This window comes from Chelonoidis abingdonii, chromosome 3, assembly GCF_003597395.2.
Source record: "Chelonoidis abingdonii isolate Lonesome George chromosome 3, CheloAbing_2.0, whole genome shotgun sequence".
Taxonomy (NCBI): Eukaryota; Metazoa; Chordata; order Testudines; family Testudinidae; genus Chelonoidis; species Chelonoidis abingdonii.
This window is the reverse complement of record NC_133771.1, coordinates 131,604,997-131,632,409: the sequence shown is the minus strand read 5'-3', so window position 1 is coordinate 131,632,409 and position 27,413 is coordinate 131,604,997. Positions and strand designations below refer to the sequence as shown.

The 27,413-nt window shown below is 39.9% G+C and overlaps 1 protein-coding gene across 2 annotated transcripts in view; it reads left to right on the top strand.

The window, feature by feature from the left end:
- Positions 1-27,016, top strand: part of RNASET2 (ribonuclease T2) — a 33,763-nt gene extending 6,747 nt beyond the window's left edge. Inside the window, exons 2-10 of one of the 2 annotated variants that reach the window (XM_032781483.2) lie at positions 1,872-1,978; positions 4,433-4,499; positions 7,038-7,093; positions 10,291-10,348; positions 11,515-11,585; positions 17,697-17,810; positions 24,822-24,867; positions 25,082-25,156; positions 26,481-27,016. In XM_032781483.2, coding sequence (XP_032637374.2) covers positions 1,872-1,978; positions 4,433-4,499; positions 7,038-7,093; positions 10,291-10,348; positions 11,515-11,585; positions 17,697-17,810; positions 24,822-24,867; positions 25,082-25,156; positions 26,481-26,669 — 783 coding nt within the window. In that variant the 3' untranslated portion in view covers positions 26,670-27,016. The remainder of the gene's footprint in view (positions 1-1,871; positions 1,979-4,432; positions 4,500-7,037; positions 7,094-10,290; positions 10,349-11,514; positions 11,586-17,696; positions 17,811-24,821; positions 24,868-25,081; positions 25,157-26,480) is intronic. The other variant, XM_075064107.1, reaches the window with a different exon arrangement.
- Positions 27,017-27,413: the final 397 nt, after the last annotated feature.

Below are 27,413 nucleotides of genomic sequence, written 5' to 3'. Positions count from 1 at the left end.
TCAGGATTATGACAGTTATGGTCTTATTCTTTTTCCAGCTTTCACAGTGATCTTCCTAAATTGGACTTTAAAAGGCAGAGTTAATAGAAAGCTAAAATCTTGTCTATCATGAGCAGATACAAAGCAAGAGAGGGCTCTAGCTAGCCAATGACAGTCCAGCTTAAAGTTTCTCTCAGCCAGATGTTTTGGCTTTAGGAAACAGACCACCAGATTGAACAAAATGGCATTTCCCGCCCCACACTTTCTACTGGGTAATGCTGCCTGGTTCTCTTCTTGGCAAAGACTTGAAATTTCCACCCAGGATATGAGTTGTGTCCCTTCTTTTCATCCAGTGAGAGAAAGAGGTGTCACCATTATGGCTTGTTCCAACTTTGTCTAGAAAACTGCAGTTTCGTTATTCAAACCACCTTGCACTATACCGATTTGTGTAATAGGAATTTGATAATAGGGAGGTACATGGAAGCAATTAGGTCATTATGTTTTGCCCCCAATTTCTTTTTGTAATGATTCTGACACTGCTCATCTCCAGGGAGGCTCATTTCTCTTGAATCACCTTTTCTTGCTTTCACTGAGTTGATCTGCAGCTGATGCAAGCAGTTTCCCCAAAACGGAAAAGATTTTGCTGGTCAGGAATTTAGTTTTAGGGGGAAGAAGCTGTAACCACTAGAGTTGCAGATTGCCCACTGTCATGTGACATGATATTAAGCTTTGTGTCACTGGTCCAAGTCATATGGCTGAGACTAGGAAATGAAATTTGAGTCTCCCAGCAGCACTCCTGCATGTTACAGTGCGGATGGGAAAATGATGGGGAAAGTACATCAAAATTATCTAATTTTTTCAATTCAAAATTTTGATTGAAAACTTGTAGAAAAGTTGAAATCTGAAAAAAAAAATGATTAGCAATAGGGTCACACTCTTTTCCAAGAAATCATGAAATATCTCTCTGTTTTCTAGCTCCAAACTTTCAGGACCAGATTTTCAAACTAGGTCTCCATTTTGGCAGGCACAGTTTTCCACTTGCAATTAATTGTTCCCACAACTTTCCTGGCAATGCATTGTGGGTACAAAAGAGAAAGTCTGCATTAAAAATCAAGCCCTCCCTATGCCTTTGATCCTACCTGAACTGTGGGCGGAAGGTTTTATGTTCTGGTTATCTTGGGTGTTACTTTTTACAATCTCACTTTCAGATAGATGTGAATTCTAACTTGGTGGTGTCCCCTTAATAAGCACTCAAGGTGAAACTCCACACTGTGCAAAGGGCCAGCACAAAGATTACAAACCACTTAAATGCCACTTAAACCTTATTGTGAGGGCTGAAGTGTAACTATTATTAAGCAGAACATAGGCCTTCCACTGCCCTTCTGCACTGGTGGGAATTTCAACCATAGAAAAGAAATGATATTTTAGTCCCAATGAGCTTTCATGAAGGTTCAGCTTGGATGGGCCAAACAGAATATTAGTGTTAAATCTGAGGTTTCCTAAATTAATCACCTTGTGCATTTGAACTCAACACTAATTTAAGTTTATGCAACATAAAGCTTATTTATACATAAATATTATGGTTCAGCTCTCAATATATGTCAGGGGCCAGCTTTCCAATGATATAATGTGCTGTACAAGTAAGACAAAAGACAGTGGTTTCAGCCCTGATTCTAGAGAAATACGAAATTTAACACTTCAGACAAAAAAATCATATACAACTTTCAAAAGATAATGCATATTCATGTGTTAAAATAAGTTGTGTTGTTTGTTTTAAATTTCACATAGCATTCTGTTGTTTCTGTAGTGTCTGCAGGTTGTTTATTTCTAACACCTAAAACCTAGTAAACATCTGACTGGTAATTTTTACAGATTTCTTTTTCTCTTTATAGATATATATATTAAACAAAATGAAGCCTGCTACAGGACATTATTTGATTCTGGGTTGTTTTTGTCTGGCTTTCTATTCTGGGTGTACTTCATATAAATTCTTGGAAAGGTGAGTTATCAGTTGGAAAAGTTTCTAATATCTTACCAAATTCGTTTATTTGTTTTTAAAGCAGAACTTAAACTTCTGGAATATGGTCGGGTTTTTATCAATGTGAAATTTTGTTTCATCTTGTGCTGTTTTTGATGCACTATATTTTTGTCTCCGTCTGCATAGTTAGCATAATGATACTGTATGAATGAAGGTGCTTTCTTATGCCTAAGAAAAAATTAATATGGCAGAAAGAAGAAGGGAGGAAACTTGTTTCAGTTAAAAACATTACACTTTTGCTTCATAACGAATATTAATCTTGTGTTTGTTTTAGGCAGTGCCTATAAATAATAAACAGAAACCCTGCTCAATGTTGTGCTAATTTAGATAGCTAATGAAACGGACAAGTTTTTAAGCATGACCACTGTAACAAAGTGAAGTATGTAATGAAAATGTTTATTAGGCCTGAGACAGATTCATTTTTTGCTGAGGTAGCGGTGGTGGTAGATGTTCTTCTTTAAAAGATATGTCATATTTCAGTTAGTAAAGGTCCTAGGCGCTTTTGGCTCACTAGCTAAGGGTATATCTACACTTCAAATGCTACAGCAATGCAGGGTGCACCATTGTATCACTTCAGTGAAGACATTACCTACACTAACGGGAGGGATTCTCCCATCAGCATAGGTAATCCATCTTCCTGAGAGATAGTAGCTAGGTCCATGGAAGAATTCTTCCATGGACCTAGTGCTGACTACACCAGGGAATAGGTCAGTAAAACTACATCTCTCAGTTGCAAATTTTTCACACCCCTGAGTTACTCAGCTTACCAATATCCATTCCTAGCGCAGACCAGGCCTAAGAGATGCATAGCTCAAAGTGGCTGGTAATGACTCAGTTTTTCTGCAGTTCTAGAATTATCTGTTATGTGAATGGGTCAATTCAGAGAGGGAAGGTATTGTGTTATCATTGTATGGTTTCTGATATTCTGGGAGAGAGACTCAAATTCATGACATTTTCTCTGAGAAGTAGGTTGATAGTTCTCCACAATGGGAGCCATGTAGGTCCCAAGTGAGTTTAGTTATCACAGAGTTAGACAGCAGGTGGTGTGTGTGTGTGTGTATGTTGTAGTGCCTGGGCTTTAAGCACCTAAATCCGTTTGCGGATCTGGCCCTAAGTTAATAAAGTTTTTGAGTGTGTGTATAAGGGGTAATGTTTAGTTTTGGAATGATTGATACAGTAGTGAAACTTCTACAATTTCAAGTCCAAAAAAAGAGAGTTTTGTTGTGTGGGGGGTTATTTTTTATTTAGAACTCACATAGCACAAGGACATCTTTCACTGCTGCAAAATATTAGAAGATCCAACAATAACTGTGTAATATGGGGTCAGTTAGTGATCTCAGTAGGAAAAATGTTGATGGTTATTATTGTGGCTATGCCTGATTTGTTCCACAGCCGTTGAGTATAATGAATTAAAAACCACACATAAATCTGACTGTCTGTTTAGCTGGCTACATTTTATCTCTTAATAGTGCAAAACCACAGATGGACAGATTCAGAATTGAGGATAACGTCATGACAACTTAAAACCATAAATATATTTTCCTGCTTCCCCCTGCTTGGGGAAAATCAACCTTCTCAAATAATTGCTTTTTTTCCTTTTCTCTTTAACATTTGTTCTAGCAAAGGGCATATGACAAATTGGCAGTTCAAAAACAGCCATTTACTCTGTCAGTTCTGCAGGTCATTCTGTTGGCTTGAGCAAATTGAGGTTTTGTAAGGTTTTAACATATGCTTTATTTAATAACTACTATTATACATGACAGCCCTTCTCCCCTCCCTTATTTCCAGCCTGTTTCTCAACACATCTGCAGCTATCCAGTCTCCTTATTCCACTCTTTTCCTGTCCCATCCCAAATTGTTAACCTGGCTTTACTCCTCAATATGAATCTGTTGTGTAAGCGCATTGCCCTTACAGTCATGTCATTTTCACCACTCCTGTGTGATCATAGTGATTGTTTTAGAAGAACACTTACCGTTTCAAGAGTGCTGTCCACACCCTTTTCAAATAACACAGACATGAAGAAAAATTAGGAGATTCTTGGCACCCTCTAAATGTGCTTTTTATTATGATAAGAAAAAGTGTCCAAGTAAGTGTTCTTCTAAATCTAATAAAATTATTACTATTCTCTCCATATGAAATAGAAAATCTGTAGGGAGATGAGCTGCCATCAGTGAAATTAGCAATATGTAAAATATTAATAACAATCAAAACCCACTATTTCTTTGTGCGCTGCCTTATATAGCAAGTCCCTACTCCTTGTTTGGGGTCCTTAGGCACAGCTGCAATAGAAAGAATAAATAATAATTGATTAAAATCAATGTTTGTTACACTACTTAGCAATGTGTCATTAGTTGGAGGAGTTTTGCTTTTTGAAATGCTTGCGGAAAATAAATGTTTCATCTCTTCTTCTCCAGTGAGCAGCATCCTCACACTTGGAAAAAGCTGTTCCTTGTTCATCACTGGCCCGTGACTGTATGCAAGGTGAGCTTTGTTTTGTTTTTGTTTTTTTAAAATATATCATTGTAAATGGAACTGTGTAGATCATGCAGTATATGGCTGAAAATAAGATGAACCCAATATTATAGTAAAATCCCTGAAATATTTAAACCTACTTACATTTTGATACTCTCACTTCTCTGAGTATTGGTTAATATCTGTTGTTTGTCACATCTTTCAGTGGCTCGAGAGCAACAGTAAAGAACAAGTGGCTGGTGCCATATCCATAACAGTCTATAGCCCTAAGAGGTAGCATATAAGCCTTAATAATAAAACATACAATGAGCAATGGCTCCTCACAGTCTTAGGCTCATACGGCTATGTAACCCTAGTTCAGTTTAGTGGGCAGTTACTCACGAGTGGTTTCACTGAAGTCAATGGACTAGTCATAAGAATAACCGTCTACCAATTTGATTAAGCGTCACAATATTGGCTCTATTGTTTTAGTGCTATCGTTAAATATGGGTTAAACTGAAAAAAATCAATATCTATCACTGATATGTCCAGGAATTCTGGCAGGAATTCTAGAACACAGAGTTTCCAGATATGTTTTTAAAGTGCTTAGCAAATAAATGTACTTCCCTTCAGTCCCAATAACATTAAATTCTGTTAAGTGGGGTTTTTTTACCGAGGAAGGAGACACAACAGAGATCTGCTTTTTTGCTGCTGACTTCAAATTTAAGTTTAATTTTTTGGGGGTTCTTAATCAGATTGGCTGAGGCAATAATAAAGAGAAGCCTCAGCTAGGGCAAGTGTCACTGTTACACATCTGGAACAGCAATTCTGAGACAGACACGTTTATACCTGTAACTGTAGCATTCGGGGGCACTCTCTCTTGTTTAAGGCCAGCTTTTTAGGCTTCTCAGCCCTGTTTCAGGCGTCAAATTAGGGAGAAAAGCAGCATCAATAAAACATATACAGTGTTAAACTCTTCTGAGGGAGCAGGAGTTGTGATCAGTGATAGTGGAGAACTTAACAGCAAATTTTTCAAACTGAAGTTAATGGAAGTTTTTCCATTTACTTTGATGGGAGCTAGAGCTGGAGCTGGCCCCAAGTGATCAGCAAACGTAGTGGTCCAAGCTATTTAGGTGTAAGACAGTGTTCAAGGGAAGATGTAACTTGCTGGATAGTTGTTAATTGACTGTGTTTCTGGTTTAGCTATCTGAAGTGTTTTGATTTCACAAAACCTGTCTCCTTTGAGGAGCAATGTTGTTTGTCTAATTTCCCTTCTGGAATAAAACATACACTGGGTTTAATTGCTATCTAGTCACTGGACTATGTAGGTGGCAAGATCAGGGAGGAGGGAGACTGGCACACATGGAAAGAAAACGTGAAAAATTAAGCGTGCTGTTTTATGCATGGCATAGGACTGTAGAAGCTTGGACAATTAGTGAGGTTACAGGTCTTATTCTGCCCTTCTGCAGTCTCAGAGCAGTAGCTCTGACCAAGTGAATCGCGCTAATTAAGGGAGGAAGGAATGTGTAGAGATTAAAAGAAAAGCTGTAGGGAGTTTTTGTTTTTTAATCAATATTTACATTAAACTATTTGGTGGTCACCAGGCAGAATATTGGGGAAAGTACAAAAATAACACTGAGTCTGACAGTCTGAGCATCAAGTTTCGTGACTGATCAGGAGCATATAACCTACACTAAAAACAACATTTTATGCACAGAGCGCTCTGCTCTCCCTGTGTAATCGAGGGCTCTGCTTCTTTTCAGGCGAGGAGCCCCAACCCTTATATAATAGTAATAGTCTGTACTCAAGCAAGTAGTTAAACTGAAATCAGCGGGATTAGTGTGAGGATTTGCAAGACTGGGCCTTCATATTATATTTTCTGAGCTCCTGGAAAGTTCCTGCATCTACTGTTCTCCCCTTTCTTTAGCAGTTAATTTTTTGCATAGGTAATTATTTGGGCTGTGAATGCTGGTGTGGTTCTCTCCCTTAATCATTGTATGTCTACTTGAATACCAGCAGCAGAATTGCTCATGGATATGTACAAACTGTTGTTGGCATCAGGGCTGGAGAACACTTTGTGCCCCCAAGAGTAGCTTAGCTGGCTAACCAGTGGAGTGGGGAAAAAATGGCACAGTGGAGTGGTGCGCCCCAGGAATTTGGCTCCCAGGGCAACCGCTCTCCTGGCCTCCCCCTAAAACTGGCCCTGGTTGATTTCATTAATACACCATTGATGGCTTCTCACAGCATTTAAAATCTCTTTGTTTTGGGAACTCTGAACTCATTGAAAGGGTCTGCTAATCTCTTAAATAAAAAACTGCTGGGAACCACAGGCCAGATCCTCATTAGATGTAAATAAGACTTAGCACCATCTAAGTGAATGCAGCTATGCTGATTTACACTAACTGAGAATCTGCCCTTGATCTTTCGTGTATTCGTGCTGCTCATTCAGCATGTTTGTGGTAAATCCCTTACTTAGTATGCTCTAATGTTTTTAAACCCAAAATGGATTAGGTGATCTCTGACTAAGTAATGTATTTAATAAATGTTATTGACTTTTGCTTTCTTTAGATGAGTGAAAATGACTGCAATGATCCCCCCCAGTACTGGACAATTCATGGACTGTGGTAAGAATTTAAAACAAATCCTTTTAATTTCAAATTAGAGAAGAATGCCATGTTGGTCTAAATTCAGTGCTGGTGTAAGCGAGTACAGCTTCATTGACTTCAAGTGTAAGGGCCTGATTCTCCTCCTATTTACACCAGTGTAAATCAGAAATAACTTCATTGGAGACAATGCTGTAAAATGAGTTTGAGGGAGAGAAGAATCAGGCTCTTAGACTTTGGGGGGGGGTGGTCAATGGATCTGTACCCACTTAAAGCAGCTCTGAATCTTGTCTATATCCTTATAAAAAAGGACACAGTTGTGCTTCTCTGCTATGGGATTTTAAGTCTGAAAGAGCTGTGGGGCAAAATTCTGGATCCATAGAAGCTTATGGGAAAACTCCCATTGATTTCAGTGGAACAGGATTTCACTTATGGTGTGTGATTTCATCACAGGACTGGAAGCCAGTGTGGGCTCTAATCCCATCTCTGGCATTGATTCCTGCAGTAGCTTTGGGTAAATAACTCAATGATTTTATTTTTAATCTGTAGAATGGGGATGATAGTATTTAGGCATGGCAGGGATTAGTTATTTGAGTCTAGCCAGGACTTTGAAGAAGACAATATTCATATTATGTTACCTAGGGTTCTTTCAACCCAAAACTCTTGGTAACTTTACTCTGTGCAAGGAGGTGTCAGGAAATAAATCAGGGGAGACATGGTCGTCCGACGGATAGATGGCTGGCACAAACAGGACAACACAAGAGTGCTTTCACTTAAAGCTAAACCTTACCATCTCAAGCACTTACACACTTCTGCAACAAGTTAGTAAAACACCCTCAACTCTTGATAATTACCAAAGCTGAGTGTGGCTTTCGAGTGATACAGCGGAAGCCCTTCTGTCACTGGAAAACAGAAGATGCATCCAGAGGGAGAGGCCAGTCCCAAAACGAGTCCCTCCTATCTTAAGCTTTTTACCCTTATTTATACATTGGTAATTAAAGAAATCTTGTTAAGTAAGCAGTTTTAATGATCGAGCAAGAGGTTCCTTCTGGTTATTGATTAGCCAGGTGTGGGTCTTTCGAGAGCTTGCAGCCTTGAGACCCCAGTAGACATACCTGAGAGTATGTCCTGCTCTTTTCAAATGCATGTATCAGCAGCTTTAACACAATTCTTATCAGGAAGGACAGGGGTCAAGCTGCCCTTTCGGTTGCACCCTAAACTCCCCTCCTCTCCTGCCTTGGTCAAGCTGAGACTTGCTTTTAACAGCTTGCTGACTAGGCTGTCTTTAACAATAAGCCATAGTGGTTTCAGGCACTTTACTGGTTTGCCAAAGTCTCCCCGTACATGTGTCATAAGGATTAATATGCAGACTTTCAGCAACTGTAAACAGCTCCAAACTGTGGTCTGTAATCCAACTAAAAACATCACCAGACTTGATACAGAATGTAACTTCTCTAAAATTTGTCTCATCAGTTTTATTTCTGCTTTCACTGCAAATTTACCCAGTAGTATGCATATTAAAATGCCTAATTATAGTGTGTTTCTCCTTGAGTTGCTTGATCTTATAGTTTTATATAGGCATTTTCAGTAGCATAGGTCACAGAGGTTTAATAGCATGACATATGACTTCAAATTTTGATAATAAAGACACATCAATTTAAGATATGTTTTCCCCTTTTCCATTTACCTAGGGAAGGGAAATTAAGAGAAACTTCTGAAGTGTTTTTAATCTGAAAAATGACTTTGTAAACACGGGATTGAGGGTTACAAGTTTGTTGTGTCCAAACAATTTCTTTATTAAATGTGCTCATTTTACAAGTATGAATGTTGTTTTTTATCAGCCCTACAAATTCACTTGGGTTCTGAAGGCCTGATTGTCTGCTCATGTAAATCAGCTCAAGTCAATGGATTTACATGAGTGTAAAACTAGTGCAACATGAGAATCAGGCACTGAGAGTCAAGATGGGTTTTTTCCTTCTCCAATAATAGAAGTCCCACAGATCCAGTTAAGACCTCTGTATTACCATCCCATTGTCTTCAAATTATGCTCTCGTTGGTGCCTAAGCAACCAGTTACCATCATAGGGGTCTTCAGAGATGTAACTGATCAGTTCTTAGTATACAATGCTGATGATGATGCATCCAAAAGAAAGACTTCAGTTCATTCTCTCTTCTTAGTTCTGTTGGCTCTGCAGAGCTAGACGCAATAATAATAAACGATATTTTTGTCTGCTGATCTGACTTTGAATACACACAGGGAGCAGATCTGAGGAGAGAGAAATTATCATGTTTTCCACAGGCAGTTTTCAGAGCAAAATCCCATTTATCACTGAATCTGTGCCTTTGCAGATTCAAATCAGACCTCTAACTTACTAGGATTTTTAGTTTTTGTGCTGGCGGATGCTCCACTGACCTGCTCTGTCTTATGAATGTATAGCATATTGAAATATAAGAATCCTGCTCTAGCCAGAGACCAAAGTTGTATAGTTCAATACACTGCTGACTTATGATCTCACATGCTTGGTGATCATGTGCAGGCACACAAATCAAATTGCAGAATAAGCTTTTTAAAAAAAGTCTATTTCCAAAGTTGTTAATGTAAAGAGGAGTACAACTTCCTCTTTTTCTGAGTTCAGAGTACTTGTTAGCGTCTCATGACTGAATGTGGCCTCAGGAGTCTAAACGTGTTACAAAATATTCATAGAAAGTTGTGAAAAACGTCTGTTTCAAAGAAAACAGCTGGCTGAAATCTCTGTGATGATGTAGAGACTTTTCATAAAAAAAATAAGTGATTGGTAGCCTATCCTCTATAAAACTGTCAACAGCATTACAACTAGGTTCCAAGGCAGCTGGAATTTGTGTGGGTCTGGGGAATCGTAAGTTGAGTGACTCAGTTAGGGTGGAATTGACTTCATTGGAGAGGGCCCAGCCAAAGTCCTCTACACTGCTCAGGCACTTTATGCATAGCTAAAGTGGTGTGAAGGGCACAACAGGGTCCTCTGCATTTAGAAGAGTTCAGCCACAATTAGCACGTAATGAATTTTAATGTGTTTGTGATGGTTAAAATGCTGTAGAGATTGACTTGGGTTCCTTGGATTTTTAAACTCAAATTTCAAAGCTATAATCTTTTAACTTTGAAATGTAGCTTTGTGACATGACTTTTTCCACCCAGTACCTAATAGTGGGCATTCTGTTTTCATTTGTATATTTCTTCCCTAGGCCTGATAAAGTAGACGAATGTAATAGAACATGGCACTTCAATGTGACTGAGATTCAGGTAATTTAATTTATTTAAATTAAAATGTTAATTCTGAGCAGGATTGAACACAATTACCTTTTCAAATCCCAAATATATATAACTTCATAGCATATCACTTCTGATTTAATTTGAAATCTGAGATGGTTATGGTTTTAAAAATTCCCATTCCAACATTCATTAGGTGCTTTATTCCCCTATTCTATGAAGTTCAACAACTCCTTCAAATCACCAGTGGTTTTGTATACACACATGGCTCGAGTCATTCCCTAGTCTTTTCAAGTAGAAACTGACAGAACACTGGCCCTGGGCCTCCCGGAGCAAAAAGTCTTTCTGGAGGGGAGGGTTAGCGTGACCAGACAACAAGTGTGAAAAATTGGGACGAGGGTGGGGGCTAATAGAATCCTGTATAAGAAAAAGACCCAAAGATCGGGACTGTCCCTATAAAATCGGGACATCTGGTCACCCTAGGGAGGGTACAACTAGTGCACCCCTTGCAACTTCTGTGCTGCTGGTCGGCCCAGCACCTGGGAGTGCATTTTTCACATAGCGTCCAGTAGCAGTAGTACTGCTGTTGAGCATCATCTGTTTTTTAAAGCTGTTTCCCTGATGGAACCAATAAGGGAAGTGAAAGCAGTGGTGGCTGCAGCCTGTCCTTTCCAAGAAGTGAGGTGTATCTGCAGGCAGGAGTGCAAGGAATGCAAATTAAGGAGAGCTGAACAGTAAGCTCTATGATGAATTTGACTTCTTTCAAACCATAAAGAATGGAAAAATCCATTTATCAGTCAAACATTGCTTTATAATACAGGGTGGGGGATTAAAGACTGGGGATGAGTAAGACAGGAACTGTACAATTTAAGAGGATTTCTGTAGGGTTGCAGAAATTGATCAGTTAATTAAACAGTTACAGAAATGTATTGGATTTCAAAAAAAGGAAATATTTTTGTAGTGTTTCAAAATCTAATTGTACATTTGCATCTGAAATAGCCATAAGGATACATTTTCACCATATCAGGGCACAAAACCTCTTACTCACCTAGCAATAATTTTTGTTCACCTATATAACGGGTTTTAGCCAAGAATCTCCAAAGAGACTGGCAATGTTTTGAAAATGTATCCATTTATGTATATTGAGTATGAAATTGCTTTTCAGCTTCACAGGGTAGATACGTATTTTTAATTTCTAGGATCTCTTGCCAGACATGAGACACTACTGGCCTGATGTACTCCATTCATCTCATAATCGCACCCAGTTCTGGTGAGTTCAAGCTACAATGGAAAATAATTTTGGATGTATCTTATAGTCTTTCTAAATGACTATCTGAAGGAGCATTTGATACCAGGCTTTAGATGCTTGCTGGAGTTGCATCAAAAACCTTGGAATAACAACTTTAGAAATGATTCTGCACTTTCCTTCTATGTTTCTTATGCTTCATCAATATTAATATTTACATGGACCCAGGATCTCTGGCCTCAGTCTTCCAAAGGATTACCTGTGTAGACCCTTACACCACCATTGTGTGTACCAAGGACTACAGTGAGACTCAGTGCAGTCATCTAGACCTAATAAGTGTCATATACAGACCTCTTGTAGGTGTATCACACATTCCTATAGGACTGGTAAAATGGCACACGTTTAGACAGGGAAGGAGAGATTGAAATTCCTCATACAAGAAGTATATGAAGGTGCAGACAGCTACCAATCAAGAACCCATGATTTCTTGTCAAACAAACTTGATATTGTTCTTTGAGATTACAAATTTGGTTGACAAAGGCAATCGTGTTGATATCCTCCATATATACTTCTGTAAGGCATTTTGATGTAGCACCACACAATATCCTGAGGTTTTTGTTTGTTTGTTTTTCTTAAAGGCACTAAACAAAAATCAGTGCAGCCCGTGTTAGATTGATTTAAAAACTGGTTAACTGATAGATCTTAAAAAAGAAAGAAAGAAAGAAAGAAAACGTAAATGGGAGTCATCATCCAACATTGGTGTTTCTAGTGGTGTCCCACAGGGACCTGTTTTTTCCCCAGCACTATTCATTATCTTTATCAATAATCTGGAAATAAGTATAAAATCAGTGCTGGTAAGATTTACAGATGGCCCACAAATTGGTGAAGTAATAAATAATGATAAAGATAGATTTGATCCAGATTCCTCTGTAGAACTTATTGTAAACTGTCCTCACTTAACAACATGCATTTTAGTACAGCTAAACAGAAGGGCATACCTCTGGGAATCAAGACTGTATGAATCAAGATTTATAGGATGGAAGACTGTGTTTTGGAAAGCAGGACTGCAGTGTGGGGTCCAATATTAGAAACAGGATAAACATGATTCTTACTGTGTATGGTATTCTGCAAGGTCTTTGGTGTTTGCAGTAGGTTAAGCTTGTTACCATGGTTTCCGTGTCTCCTCTGTGTTCAGTCAAAGAAGGGAAGATAAAAACTGTTTTCTTTTTTTGTCCCATTGCAAATGTATTAATTCCTCATATCTGCTTGATATATGCTTGAAGTTCTGGCTCACTAGAGAAATTGTAAGTCTGTCTCACACAATGGGTTCCTTATATAGATGTGAAAAGGAGACAGAGCATGCCTGTGAATGAAGAGCCTTTCCTACCCAAAACCTCAGTCCCCAAAAGTTGATGGATTCATTCAGTATTTTATTAGATTCTCCCAGCTGCTGAGTTAAAAATCCTTCACTGACTTAGTATCAGAAGGGTAGCTGTGTTAGTCTGTATCCACAAAAATAACGAGGAGTCTGGTGGCACCTTAAAGACTAACAGATTTATTGGGGCATAAGCTTTCGTGGGTAAAAACCCCACTTCTCCTGGAGACTCCATGCATTTGAAGAAATGGATTTTTTACCCACGAAAGCTTATGCCCCAATAAATCTGTTGGTCTTTAAGGTGTCACCGGACTCCTCATTGTTTCACTGACTTCGTTTCTGAGGTGCTTTTCATTAGGATTGGGTGGGTTATCTCCACCTAGAGGACTGAAAATTCTCTGGGGCAGTATCATAAAGCAGGGAGGGAGAATGGCTGTCCTGCCTTCTCCCTTCGCAGAGCCCAATCCTTGCATAATTGCAGGGCGAGAGAAACATGTCACAGAACAGGCACTTCCTGTACCCTGATCAGCTGCTCTTTACTCCACTTTGCTCATCTAAACGGTTGGGAGCTTTTGGCCGGAAGAGTGCTTCTGTTTTTTTCCTGAGGGGGAAAGTCAAGATATGATGTCATGGTAGTGGACAGCAGATCTTGATAAACACAAGTGAAATATTTTCATACGAGTTTGTTGCTAAAAAAAAAAAGGACTGATCAAAATGAAAAAAAAAATCCTTGAAAACTTTTAATCTACTCTAGTCCATATATCATCATGACTATTGATTCCATTTAGCACTTCTGACTCAAAGGCTAGCCAATAGCAGTCTTGCCAGAAGTTGAAATAAACTGGGGTTACCAGCAGTATAAAAGCAATATGGCAGTTGGTTTAGGTATGTTTTATTTTTTTTCTATGACCAGTATTTGTTGACTGTGAGAAATGCTTCCCTTTAGTACTGGGAGCTGTTTAATAAGGGACAGTATTGCCTTAAATATGGCTCTAATTACAGATTTTATGAACCTACAACCTTTTAGCAAACCTAGCACTGCTGAAATGCTTCAACATTTTTTACTTCAGTTAAAATAGTTCTTATGAAACAAATAAGCAGTCCTTGTAAATATTCCTTTTTAGAGTATAAAACCTTGAAAGTTCAGCATGAAGAACCTAAAAGTGAAACGGACTACATAGATTTTCATTGTTGAAAGCTAAATGAAAAAATTATATTAAAGAGCATACAAAGTGACAAGTAAATGATTTTTAAAAATGCTTCCACTTAAGAATCTAAGATCTTAGTATCATAGGAAAGAGAAATGTATGTATTCTACAACTTATGATTTTTAAATTGAAAGTGTCCCTTGTGGAGTAATTGTTTAGGAGGAAATTCTTGAAAAGATTGTTCATCTCAAACACATAAGGTTGTAGGCTGAACCCAAATGTGTACAGGACAGAAGAAAGAATCAACAGACCTGGCAACTATCTGCATCTAATCCCCTTCGAGTACTGCAAGTTATAGACAGTTGTGGGTTGCAGCTCCTAATTATTTCTCCACAATATCCATATGCCTGTGAGCCACTGCATTTGTTTAGTTCTCAGACCCACCTGAAAGGACTCTAGCTTTGTCCACCACACACACTCAGGCTTCAGTGCTCCTGCAAAGTGGAACAGAGCTCTGCAGTGCTGTTTGGGAGAAAGTGACACACCATCTTCCCTCTACAATGGTGAGCACAACAATTTTTGCTGCATTGTGGGCATTCTGCAGCTCTGCATAGTGCAGAGGCAGAATTACTCATGTCAGCACAAGGTCAAAAGTGATGTAGCAGGGCAGGTTGCATAAGTGAGTGCTCCTGTGTGCTAATTAGGAGATGGAAATCAAAAGAAGGAACTGCCTAGCTGTGCACTCCCATTGAATGCTGAGCATTTGAGCTCATATCTCCTCAGACACACCTGTTGTGCACTAATGCCTTGCCTCTGTTTTAACCTCATGCTGCTGAGGGTCATATAGATCCACAAGAAGTTTGTTGTTTGTTTATTTACTCATTTCTGCCCATACTGTGGACTGTCTTGCATCCCTATTCATCACAAACATGAGCTCATGCTCAAGTGCGGTCACCTTGCCTTTCTTGCTGTTTGCCACACAAGCACTTTGAAAAATCAAGGCCTTTCTGAGCATTAGACAAGAAAGAAATTGGTCTCTTATTTTTCACTAGGAATTTCTGCAGTTTCCATAGTTTCCTTAGCTGTGTTTTGTGTTAAGTGGAAGAGGTGACGATAAAATGCCACATTCCTATACCCAACAGTTAGAAATAATGAATTATTTCTACATCTTTTCTCTTCTTTCATGTAGTTGTGCTGTGCAAAACAGGTAGCTTCTCTTTAGAAAGGGTTATCTTAATTATTTTGTTAAAAGCTGGGGTGAGCACACCCTCCTGGACACTTACCAGGCTGTAGTGAACCCAAACTTTGGGTCCCATGAGTTCTTTCTTGGCTGGGCAGAGCTCTGGGCCTCTTGGCAGTGGAGACACTACAGTCTGGTTGCCCAGGCCCTAAAACTATCAGCAATTCTCCCAAGTAGCTGCTGCATGCTCCTAAAGTTCCACCAAAGCTGCAGACCCTCTGGTTTGTAGTTTGGTATGGATACACACAGGTATACTCTGATCTGTCACATTTGTATTACCTCTAAAGAAACAATGCTACAGATTCCACACCTGCATCTTTCACAATAAATATGCCTTGAGATATAACTGAATCTCCTGCTTTTTATGTGTTAGTCCACTGACAAAGCAGAGTATGGTTTTTATTTTATTTATTTATTTATTTATTTGCATTTTTGGATACTGATAGGCTTGACATTATAGTAAGGAACCAAGTTTTAGGACATCTTCATTGGTTTTAAAATTCAGTTTGATGAATGGCCTGCTACCATAGTATACAAGACTTCACTAAAGTTTATACTAAAAGAAATTTAGAAATGTTAACACTTGAGGCAAATTCTCACAGTTTAACTTTCTGAACATGACTCATTTCTCATAATACAACATTTTTTATCACACCAGCATGACTAAATTTTGTCAAGCCATAACTAACTTGAGTATGTTCTGCTTATCTAAGTTAGCCCACAATACATATTTTTCAGATGGTTTTCTGTATTTGTGTAAACTATTTATATGGGCCACCATCACCATAGTTCCTGGGCACATCACAATCTTTAATATAATGGAGATATACCTATCTTCTAGAATTGGATGGAACCTTGAAAGGTCAATGAGTCCAACCCCCTGCCTTCACTAACAGGACCAAGTACTGATTTTGCTCTAGATCCCTGAGTGGTTCCCTCAAGGATTGAGCTCTCAACCCTGGGTTTAGCAGGCCAATGCTCAAACCACTGAGCTATCCCTCCCCTCTTTAGTCTTACTCTGCTCCTGTGAGATAGGAAAGTATTACTTATTCCTAATTTACAGGTGGAAAACTGAGCCACAGAGAGACTAATCTATTTGCCAGGGTCATACAGTATGTCTGTTGCAGGGTAGGGAATTGAACACACATATCCCAGTCCCAGAATAGTATCTTAACCAATGGACCATCCTCTTTTTCTCTCTTGTATAGTTTATAGAATAGTCTGAAACTCTCTCATGCAGTGTTACTGAAAAAAATGTTCCCAGTTCACAAGCCAGATAGAACTCTGTTTCTGTACTAAATAATAAAATCTCATGCAGGCATGGCTTTTGTATTGTACATTTTACTGTATGTGGCACAAAATTATCAGACTTGAAAAATGCATCCTGTCACTAGATGGCTTCATAAGTCTTGTTTCAGAATCCACAAAACCATGGAGCACAATATGTAAAATGTAGCTCGGGTAGGCAACCTATGGCATGTATGCCGAAAGCGGCACGCAAGCTGATTTTCAATGGCACTCACACTGCCCAGGTCCTGGCCACCGGTCTGGGGGGCTCTGCATTTTAATTTAATTTTAAATGAAGCTTCTTAAACATTTTAAAAACTTTACTTTACATACAACAATAGTTTAGTTATATATTATAGACTTATAGAAAGAGACCTTCTAAAAACATTAACATGTATTACTGGCATGGGAAACCTTAAATTAGAGTGAATAAATGAAGACTTGACACACCACTTCTGAAAGGTTGCCGACCCCTGATGTAGCTGTTCCTAGCTCTGCCACTGGCTTACATTTATGGTCTCAGTTAGTGGGCAAGTTACCATCTCTCTTCTTTTGATCAAATGATTGCCTCATCCTGATATTTCCTTAGCAATTTGCACTAATAGAGCTGTGAAAATCTTCCGTCCTACAGCAATGATTTCTCTTTGTGTTGTGTGCTCTACTACATGCTAGGGTTCTCTGCCTTATCTCATCTAATCGAGTCTCAGTCTGAGATGCTGGGACCGGGAATGGGAGGCTTCTCATTTTTTGCACCTGGCATCTATGGCAGAGTGAACAAGGTGTATTTGTAGTAATCAGTATCGCTGCTGACTTGTATTGAGGTGCAAGGCGATACAGGGAGAGGATTTGGGGGTTTGGACTGGGATTTTTGCCTACACTAGCTGATTGTATGTGCAGTTGGTTGTTTACAGAGATGTGATGATTTTCTCCTGTTTCAGTTATGAACTTCATCTGTCAGATGCTTGTTTTTACACTAATATTTGGATAAGAACTTTTTACCTTAAAGAGACCTTCTCTTAGCATTCTGAGTACACCTGGGCAGATTCCATGTCTCTTAAAAACTGAATTTAGCTTTGTTCCCATAGGAAGCATGAGTGGGAGAAACATGGGACCTGTGCAGCCACAGTGGAGCCTCTTAATTCTCAAAAGAAATATTTTGGTAGAACATTGGATCTCTACCAAAAACTTGACCTCAACAGGTATGGAAATCTACCCTTTCTGTCGGTTTATTAGTTTAGTGGTGCAAAAAGCTTTGATGTACACTTAACAACAAAGAAAAAACCCTAAAAATTTAACTCTGCAGTGGAAAAATGACTGTTGATACCAGTTGTCTTTAATACTGTACTCTAGAGCCAGAGCAAGGTTTATTCTGTTACCATTTTAAGTTGTAGTGCAGTCTCCTTTTCTCATGACATGATACTAGGCACCAGTCCAACTTCCATTTCAGTCAGTAAGTCTCTTCGTTGTCTCTAATGACTTCAATTTTGCCATCCTTTTCAGGTAAAACTCCCATAGACTGCAGTGGGAATGGCAGGATTGGCCCTTGAGGTAGATTCATTTTTAGATACCATAGGCTGCCATTTGTTTACTGAAATCCTAATCCTGCACACACTTACACATGTGCTCAACTTTACTTCTATGAGTAGCCCTACTAATTTTTATGGGATAACCCACGGCAGTAGAGTTAAACATGTGCAAAGGCATTTGCAGGATGAGGGCCTGAGATGTTTGCATGGTGTTATAATAGACAATCAAATTGGGAGTCAAGTTTTGGCTACTATACCTTTTAGAAGTGCTGTAATGTAACCAGAAACATGCTTGTAGATTTTTAAAAACCTATATACAACATAGTGGTTGAGAAACTAAATTTTACAATAGCAGTGCCAATTTAAAAAAATTCAGAAAATAAAATGCATGCATCGTTTCTCTTAGTGGAAAAAGACAAGTCAAGGGCAAAACTCTTGTTCAGCTTCTGAGAGAGAAAATAATAGACTAGGATTTAGGGACTATAAGAGGAAGGATCCAATCGAAACAGAGGACAGCCTGAAAGACCAACGTCAACCAATGCCAAAGCCCCCACCATGCACTCATAAGCAATTAACAGTGTGTTATGTCTTCCTATTCCTATTGGATGATCCCTTCTCACTGCTCCAACACACTGGTGGCTACACACACACATTTTAGATGGGATATAACAACTTGTCCTAGCTCCTTAGGTATACGTTAATTAGGAACACTTTTTAGAATTCCCCCCGTGTAGTGACTAGCAGGCTGTTCAGCTTTTCAGTTCCCTGCTTGAATGTGCAAATTTGCAGCATACAGATGTCCCGTGTGAAACCTACATGAAATTATCAGCCTGGGAGCTGATTGCCAGTATTTAAAGAAGAGAAATAGGATGATACGGGGAATTACATCTGACATCAGTCCTGGACAAGGTAATGGAGGCAGATAAAGGACTCAATAAAGAATTAAAGCAGGGTAATATAATCAACATGGGTTTATGGAAAATAGATCCTGTGAATTTACCTTTATATCTTATTTTGATGAGATCATAAGGTTGGTTGATAAAGGTACTAGCCTTGCTGTAATATACTTAGACTTCCATAAGGTGTTTGCTACTGCACAATATTTTGATTAAAAACCAAAAATTATATAAAATTAACATGGCACACATTTAATAGATTAAAACGTGGAAACTGGTGGGTCTCATGATATAACTGTAGCGGCTACGTTTCTAGTAGGGGTCCTACAGGGATTGGTTCTTACCTCTATGTATTCTAATGTTTTTATCAATGATCTGGAAGAAAACAAAGTAATCACTGATAAAGTTTGCAGATGACACAAAAATTGGCGGAGTGGTAAATAATGAGGAGGATGGGTCATTATTATGGATGTGGATCACTTGGTAAGCTGGGAACTAAATGTCAATGTATACATCTAGGAACAAAGAATGAAGACTTTATTTATACTGTGGAGGACTCTATCCTGCGAAGTAGTGACTATGAAAAAGATGTCATGGTCATGGTGGATAATCAGCTAAACATGAGATACTAGTGAAACACTGTGGCCAAAAGGACTAACATGATCCTTAGATGCATGAATAGAAATCTCGCGTAGGAGTAGAAAGATTATTTTACCTCAGTATGTGGCACTGGTGCAACCAGGGCTGTGTCCTGTTCTGGCATCCACAATTCAAGAATGGTAGAATCGTAGAAATGTAGGACAATGTCATCAAATCCTGCCCCCTGCAGCGAGGCAGGATCAAGTAAACCTAGACCATAATGACATCCAGCCTGTTCTTAAAAGCCACCAGTGGTGGGGATTCCACAACCTCAGTTGGAAGCCTGTTCCACAGCTTAGCTGCTCTTATGGTTAGAAAGTTTTTCCTAATATCTGACCTAGATCTCCCTTGTTGCAGATTAAGCCCATTACTTCGTGTCCTACTTTCAATGGGCATGGAGAAAAATTAATCATTGTCCTCTTTATAACAGCCTTTAGCATATATTGAAGACTTATCAGGTCTCTCCTCAGTCTTCTTTTCTCAAAACTAAATATGCCCAGTTTTTTAAACCTTTCCTTATATGTCAAGTTTTTTCTGAACCTTTTATCATTTTAGTTGCTCTCCCTGTAAAATTATCTGTCATAGTGAGGTCCTGCCTAGTACACCCTCCTGCAGCAGACCATGGCACAACAGGCATGCCTGCCTCTTCAAATCCCCCACTAACTCTACAACAGCTCTCTTGCCTTAAGAACATCTTTCTCTGGGGCCGTACTGCACATCCAAAGCCGTTCTTGCCAGGGGAGCAGCCTTCCCTCCCTCTGGACCTCTCTTTGTTCCCCCGGATCCAGCTCTCCGGCATGGAGATGTCAGCTGATGGGCCCCTCTACTTTTCCCTGCCTTCAGCCATCTCCAGCTGTTAGTTTCCAACTAGGCCACCAGGCACTTCCTTCTGCTTCTACTCCTCTTCTCCCCTTCAGCCCTCTGGCCCTGGCTCAGGGAGGTCAGCCAGCATACTCCTCTGTTCTCCTTGCCTTTAGCCTTCCCCGAGGAAACACCTTCTGTGTCTGGCAACCCTTATCTCCTGCCAATCTTCTCCTCCTAAACAGCCCTCATGCAGAGTCTGTCTGATCAGGTTTTGCTCCTCTCAGATTCTCTGTGGTTCTCTAACCCCCCCAAGGTGCTGCCCTGCTCTCTGAATTGGCCAAATTGAGAGCAACTGTTCTGGCACAGCGAAGCTGGACTTACTTCAGGGCCAGCCACCCTGTCACAGTACTTTACTTTTACTTTTTCTCAGTTTTCTGATTGGTCCAGTGCTGCTACAGAGAAAGGCAAAAGGAACAATGCTATGTCCCTGCCTGTTCACTGGATGGGGAAAATGCCTTCATGGCCTCATATCCGACAATCAAGATATCCTCTATAACAAGACAGCCTTCTAAGAGAAGGGAAAAAATCCTTCAGTACTTAACCTAAATTATCTTTTTTTAAAAAAATAGTTTTGTTGTTGCTGTCTTAATTCAAACAGCTCCTTACCAAAGTCTTTTTTACTCCCTTTACATACACAGAACAATATGAAATAGTGATTTTCATCCCCTCCAGTCTGTGTAGCTGCCTTCTAATATCCAGTCATGTAGATTTTTTCTAGACCTAAGTCTTGAGCATTTCAAATGTAACAATAAAATCAGTTTAAATACGTCTGATTAGTAAATTGCCTGCATTCTATTGTCCTGGGTAGCTTTTACAATGTGACTAAGGAATGAGTTGCAGATGGAATGGTGACCGACAGTAGAGCTCTTTACTTTGAGTGAGTGTTGTGCTGTGAAACAAAGAACAGAGACTGAAAAATTTTGAAGTTAACAGCTAGTGGGTTTTTTCTTATCGCTTAAAAAAAAAGAGCATTAACATTCTTCATTATTCTTCCAATGAATATTAAACATTCTTATAGCACTGATTTGCAAAGTCCAACAGGAAAATTTACAGTTATAATTGCTAAAAGTTTTCTTATTTTAGTTTCTCTTCTTTCAACTTCTGGATAAAGGTACACGTTGGGTTTTTTTTAAAAAAAAATTATTTTCTTTGAGGTAACAACTCCAGGCTGTTGTAAGTATAATATTGTATCTTTCTAATTACCAACCTGCAAAAATCTCAAATGACTGAGTTAGACAGTCATTTACTGGGAAGATGCCTTCAGTCAATTTGATTAAATCTGGTGCGTACAGGATCTGATCTTGCCAGGTGCTGAGCCCAATCAGCTTTCATTTGACGAAACCCTGAGAGCCACTGAACACTTACAATTCCTCTTGAACTCCTATTGTTGGGATATTGCTCATTGATTTCCTTAGCAATTGAGTCATTGAGCTCCTCATAGGATCAAGCCTAGAGGAATGAGGTACACCAGCTTCAGGTTCTGGAGGCTGAAATCCACAAAGGGACTAGGCATCGCAATGTTGAGTCCATGGCACCTAACTTTTAGGCACCCAGAAAAAACAGGAACAATGCTAAGTTAGGCATCTAGGGTCCCTATACAATGAATGGGGAGAGAGAGGTGCCTAAGAATGCAATCCACAATGGCCAACATGATAGATGGGGAGCTGCCTAAGCTAATCCGAGGGGGATGTATTAAGCTTTCTTGAGAATAGGCACCTAGGTCCAGGCTGCAGAGAGGTGCCTAAGGACACTTGCTTCCTAGAGTTGGATGGCTTAGGCAGAAATGAGTTGGGTGCCTGCCTCTTTCCACACAAAATACCCTAACAAGGAGTGGATGCTACTCACCATATAACTTTTAGCCCACTGGTTAGAGCATTTACATGGGATTTGGAAACCCAGATTCAATTCCCCTTTCTCTGCTAGAGGGGGAGAAGGGATTTTAAGAGGGGTCTCCCATCTCTCAGGAGAAGACTTTAACCACTGACCTGTGAGGTTGTGACAGATATTGCAATTTCCTGCAGTATCTTTGGGAGAGCTTACTTATTAAGTGTGTGCATCACTGTGGGCCAGTTCTATGTAGTTCTGTGGGGGAGGGCAACCGCAGCCCCTCCGGGAGCTAAGAACAGTGGGGGGTGATTAGGCAAATTCATTCAGGTCATAATGCCTCCAGAGAGGCACCACCTCCTAAATAGGCTCAGTTATGCTAGTTCAAGCAGCATTCTGCAGAGGCCAGCGGACAAAGAAAGGACTTTTGGTTAAATACCGTGAGTTTAAACTGACTCAGAGCCTTCATTCTGATCCAGCAAAGACAGGATGTCTGGTCCAAAGGAGGGCCTCAATCCTTAGGAAAGGTTTCAAAGGACTGACATGGACCAGAGCCCTTTTTGGCAATTGGGGTGGGGGAGCACAGGGAGGGAATCTCTGATAAGCTTATTAGCATGTGTAGGTTCTTTTATTGTTTGTAATATTTTCTCTGTAATGCTTTCCCCTTAAGAATAAACGTGCTTGCTTAGAAAGAGGTATGTGGTAACTTATACCTGTAGGCAATTATGCTGTTTATAACCTCTGAGGAAAAAAGCAAAGCAGGCCTGCTTAGGCAGTCTGCCTTGCTGGGGAATTCACACAGTGTAGGCAGTGGACTGCGCTCCCTGGAAATACTCTGAACAGAAGGCAAGAGGGGTGATGGCAGGGGAGCGGGAAGCCTGAGAGTGAGTGTGCTTGCTGGAGCACAAGGGAGAAATACAGGTGAAATTGCCTTGAACCATGATGGGGATATGCAGATGTGGGGTTCCCTCAGTCTCTCCTGTTGAAACTGTGGATAAATGAAAGGTTAGAGCTGGAGTATTGGTTGCTGGGGTCTCCCACCTCCCAAATGGGTGCTCTTACCACTGGACTACAGAGTCAGTTTCTCACTTTCCCTGGTCCAATGACATTTTAAGTATTTATACACAGTGGAACAGTCATTGGAGGAGAGAGAATGAGTCTGTAATCTGTTGGGTAGGGCACCCACCTGGGAGCTGGGAGACCCCAGGTCCAGTCCACCTGCTCCAACCATTATTTCATGATTTATCCACAGTGGAATAGCTTCATCAGGAAAGCTTGAAAGAACCCCACATAGGAATACCCTAGCTCAGTGGTTTGAGCACTCTCCTGAAAGGTAGGAGACCTCTGTTTTGAATCCTTCCTCCCCCTTTCACAGAAATTGAACATAGGGTCTCCCACCTCTCAGGCGGGTGCTTTAGTCACTGCGCCAAAAGTTCTAAGGTGGGCTGCAGCACCACCACCTCATCTTCCTCTGTTAGAATTTTGAATGGGACCTTTCAAGCACACCTGCTAGATTGGGCACTGATTCTACTTAGGTGGGCTAAGGACTATCTTCCCCTGATTCATGGATCACTCAGACTTAGGCAGGAAACAGGTGTCAGAACACCTAGAGGAAGGCAACAGTGAACATGCACAGAGGCAGGAACATAGGTACCTGCAGAACTTTTACTATGAAAAACTTAGGTGCTGAGTGACCATGGGTTCCTACAGGGTTCAGTGGGAGTATTGATCTCAGTGGAGGCAAACTTGAGACTTAGGTACCTAAAACATGGACTCAGATGTCTAAAACAGGGATCCACTAAAGTACTTTGGCTCATCCCATCTGTCCTGCTTAGCTTTATTGAATGACTTATAATTTAAAAACTATACTTTTAATATTAAATTAACTGGAAAACTAGTTTGATTATTCTCAGCTGACAATAGTCTTGAATAATGAGCCACACTCCAGGTGCTTTGTGCTCTTCCACTGGTACAAAGTGACCTTAAACTTGGCAAATCTCCCCATGTACGGGGATTTCCAGTAGCACACAGTGAGCATAACAACTCCTACTTCTCTCCCTCCCTCTGGTCAGCTGAGGGAAAAGAGATGTGACCTGCTGCTCTAACTTGTATCAGGTGACTGGCACACCATAGCCCCTGGATTTGGGGAGGGCAGAGAATGCCGGGGGCCCCTCTCCCAACTGCAGCTGAGAATCTGGCTCCAAGTTAAAGTCAGTTCAAGCAGGAGAGGAGGGAGTTCTCACTGCACCAGCCAAGGGGTAAGGGGAATGCTAGTTACCCAAGCTCAGAAAAAGAGGGGAAGTTGAGCTTCTCCCATTCTCCTTGCTTTAATCTGTCTGTCTAACTCCCTCACTAGGATTTTCTGTTTACCCATTGATTAGCTGTAGTATATCTACATGCAATGACTCTCATGGAATGTAAGATGTATTACTCCACAAAAAGCATTTTGTATTCATTTCAGTTGTCTCCTGAAAGTTGGGATAAAGCCAAGCAGTACCTATTACCAGGTAAGAAGCTGTCATATTTATAAAGTCATTTTAATGTACCACTGCTAGAAGGAATGGGTAGCTTCAAATCTGCTGCAGATAAGCAATCTCTTCTAATTGTATAGCTGTTTACAGTTGTTTTTCATGCAAACAGCTTTTTGTGACTATACAAATATGGAATTTGTTGAAGTGATGCTATATGCCTTTCAACTCTCTCTGGCTTTTAAATCTTCAGATGAGAGCCATAAAAGAAGCCCTTACAAGTGTTTATGGAGTAACACCAAAGGTTCAGTGCCTTCCTCCAGAAGAGGTAAAACTTTCTTTTATTATTTCCCTTATTGAGTGAAGTAGTAACAAAAGTTTACCTGAATGAAACTAAATTTATTAACTTTTGATGATTTTCCTCTCTCTTTTGCTTCTCTGTTGGGACATTCCAAGTATCCCCTGAAATATGTTTACTTCAAAGCATACAGTACTCAGCTGTCTCAGCTTAGGCCAAATTTTAGCTCTGTTGTACTAAAAATAAAAAGACTTCGCCTGATATCACATGTGGATCAGGCAAATTCAGAGGCTTACCCGGTGTCCCCTAAGAATTCTTGTTCAGATAAGTTTAAATAAAGTTTTATGGCTTTTCCTATGATTCAGAAAGACAGGGCTAAATGATCTGCCTTCTTCAGCCAATGCTGCCTAAAATCTGGTTCCATTTTCCCTTTCAATGCCAACAACTGATCTGTAAGTTTGCATGCAGTAGAAAATTTAGTGTTCACAATCATTACATTATGGCACAAATATAATTCTACTGATCTGTACCAAAGTAAAATAGACTATATATTTAAGCTACAAAACAATTCACATGACATTGTGTTTAGTTAGCCATGGGGTGGTGGGGGAAGAGAGAGCCCAGGGCTGGGGCGGCAGGGGGTGCAGGTGTGGAGGGGGAGAGCCCAGTGCTGGGGAGGAAGGGGATTGTGGGGGGAAGAGAGAGCTCAGGGCTGGGGTGGCAGGGGGTATGGGTGGGGGAGGGCACTGATGCGGGGGTGAGAGCCCAGGGCTGGAGTGGGAGGCAGCTAAATTTTTTTTTGCTTGGGGTGGTAACAAACCTAGAGCCGGCCCCGATAATGCTTGTTACGGTAAGTTATCCTGCTGAAGTCAGTGGGGCTTCTTTTGGTAGTAAGCACTGGGATCAGGAGTGTTTACCAGATTGGATCCTTGATTTATGACATACACCAGGTGTGTATGCATTTACTTTATTAAAAAAAAATTCCAATATATTTCTTCATTTTGCAGGGTGCCCAAATACTACAGTGGCAATAAAACTCTTTATCAGTGTAAATTAGACCTTCCCTCTAGTAAGAATCTTATAAAATGATAGCCAATATCCTAGGTATCCAAATGGATTCGTTTACCTTCACCCTTTGTGAATTGCATAAGGGGAACAAGGTGTCTATGAACTGCATGCAGTAGATACTTCTAGAAACATCATCCATCTGTACCTTTACAGTGGCATATATATCTTCAATATACCATAAGAACAAGCATTCTATATCTAGAGGATTAGCTTATTGTCTCCTCTACAACAAGAAGCCTCTGTAAGTGCCTTTAAAAGCTGAGTATCTCATTTTTACTGTTTCTAGGGTGAAGAAGTGCAAACAATTGGTCAAATTGAATTCTGTTTCACCAAAGAGTTGGAGCTGAGAAACTGTACAAACTCAGAGGCTGAATCCTATGTAATGCCAAACAACTGGCATTTTGGATCTGAGGAGTTGTCTGTCTGTAATGATACCCTGACATATTACCCTGCACAGGTTCAGTTTTACAACTGAAGCTTCTAGAACTAGAAATACTCACTAACAGATACCTTTTTAAAATGAGATACTTTGCAAAGCAATGGAAAAAGCTGTTTTGAGTAAGTGATACTATGCTCGCCTACCTCACAGGAGTGTTGTGGGGATTAATGTTTGAAGTGCTATAAGTATAAGGTGATTCTTTTGTTTTTATGAGGCAATGGGTCAGATTCTAATGTCAGTTACATAGCTGGAAATCTACCGCAATTGCACTAGTTTAACTAAGGTCGGAATCTGATTGTGTTTTTTACAATAGAAACACTCATTAAAAGAAAAATGATGTCTCAATGTTCAGAATTGCATTAAATTCTGATTCTTTATCTGGGCATTCTTTTTGTTTGTTTGTTTTTTGGAATTGCAGACAGAGCATGAATTAATCCCTCAGACCACTATAAAAAGATTCTTATTTCTTAGAGTTTCTTGGGAGAAAAACTTGTTCAGACATGACAACTAAGGGTCTTGTTCAGAGCTCCTTATTCAAGCAAAACACTGATTGGCTTCAATAAGAATTTTGCTGGGGAGTGCTGGATAGAGGCCCTGACCTAGGTGGTATTAAGCCCCTTTTAGACCCTTGAAGTCATTGAGCATTGTGTGTAACTGTTATCTCACAGGACTGGGCTTGTTATCTTTGTGTTGTCTTGTTTGGTGAATGAAAAGCTAAGATGCAAACTTCCAAATGTGGCCAGTGACCACTGATGTTTTTGGTGCCCCAGTTTTTGGCTG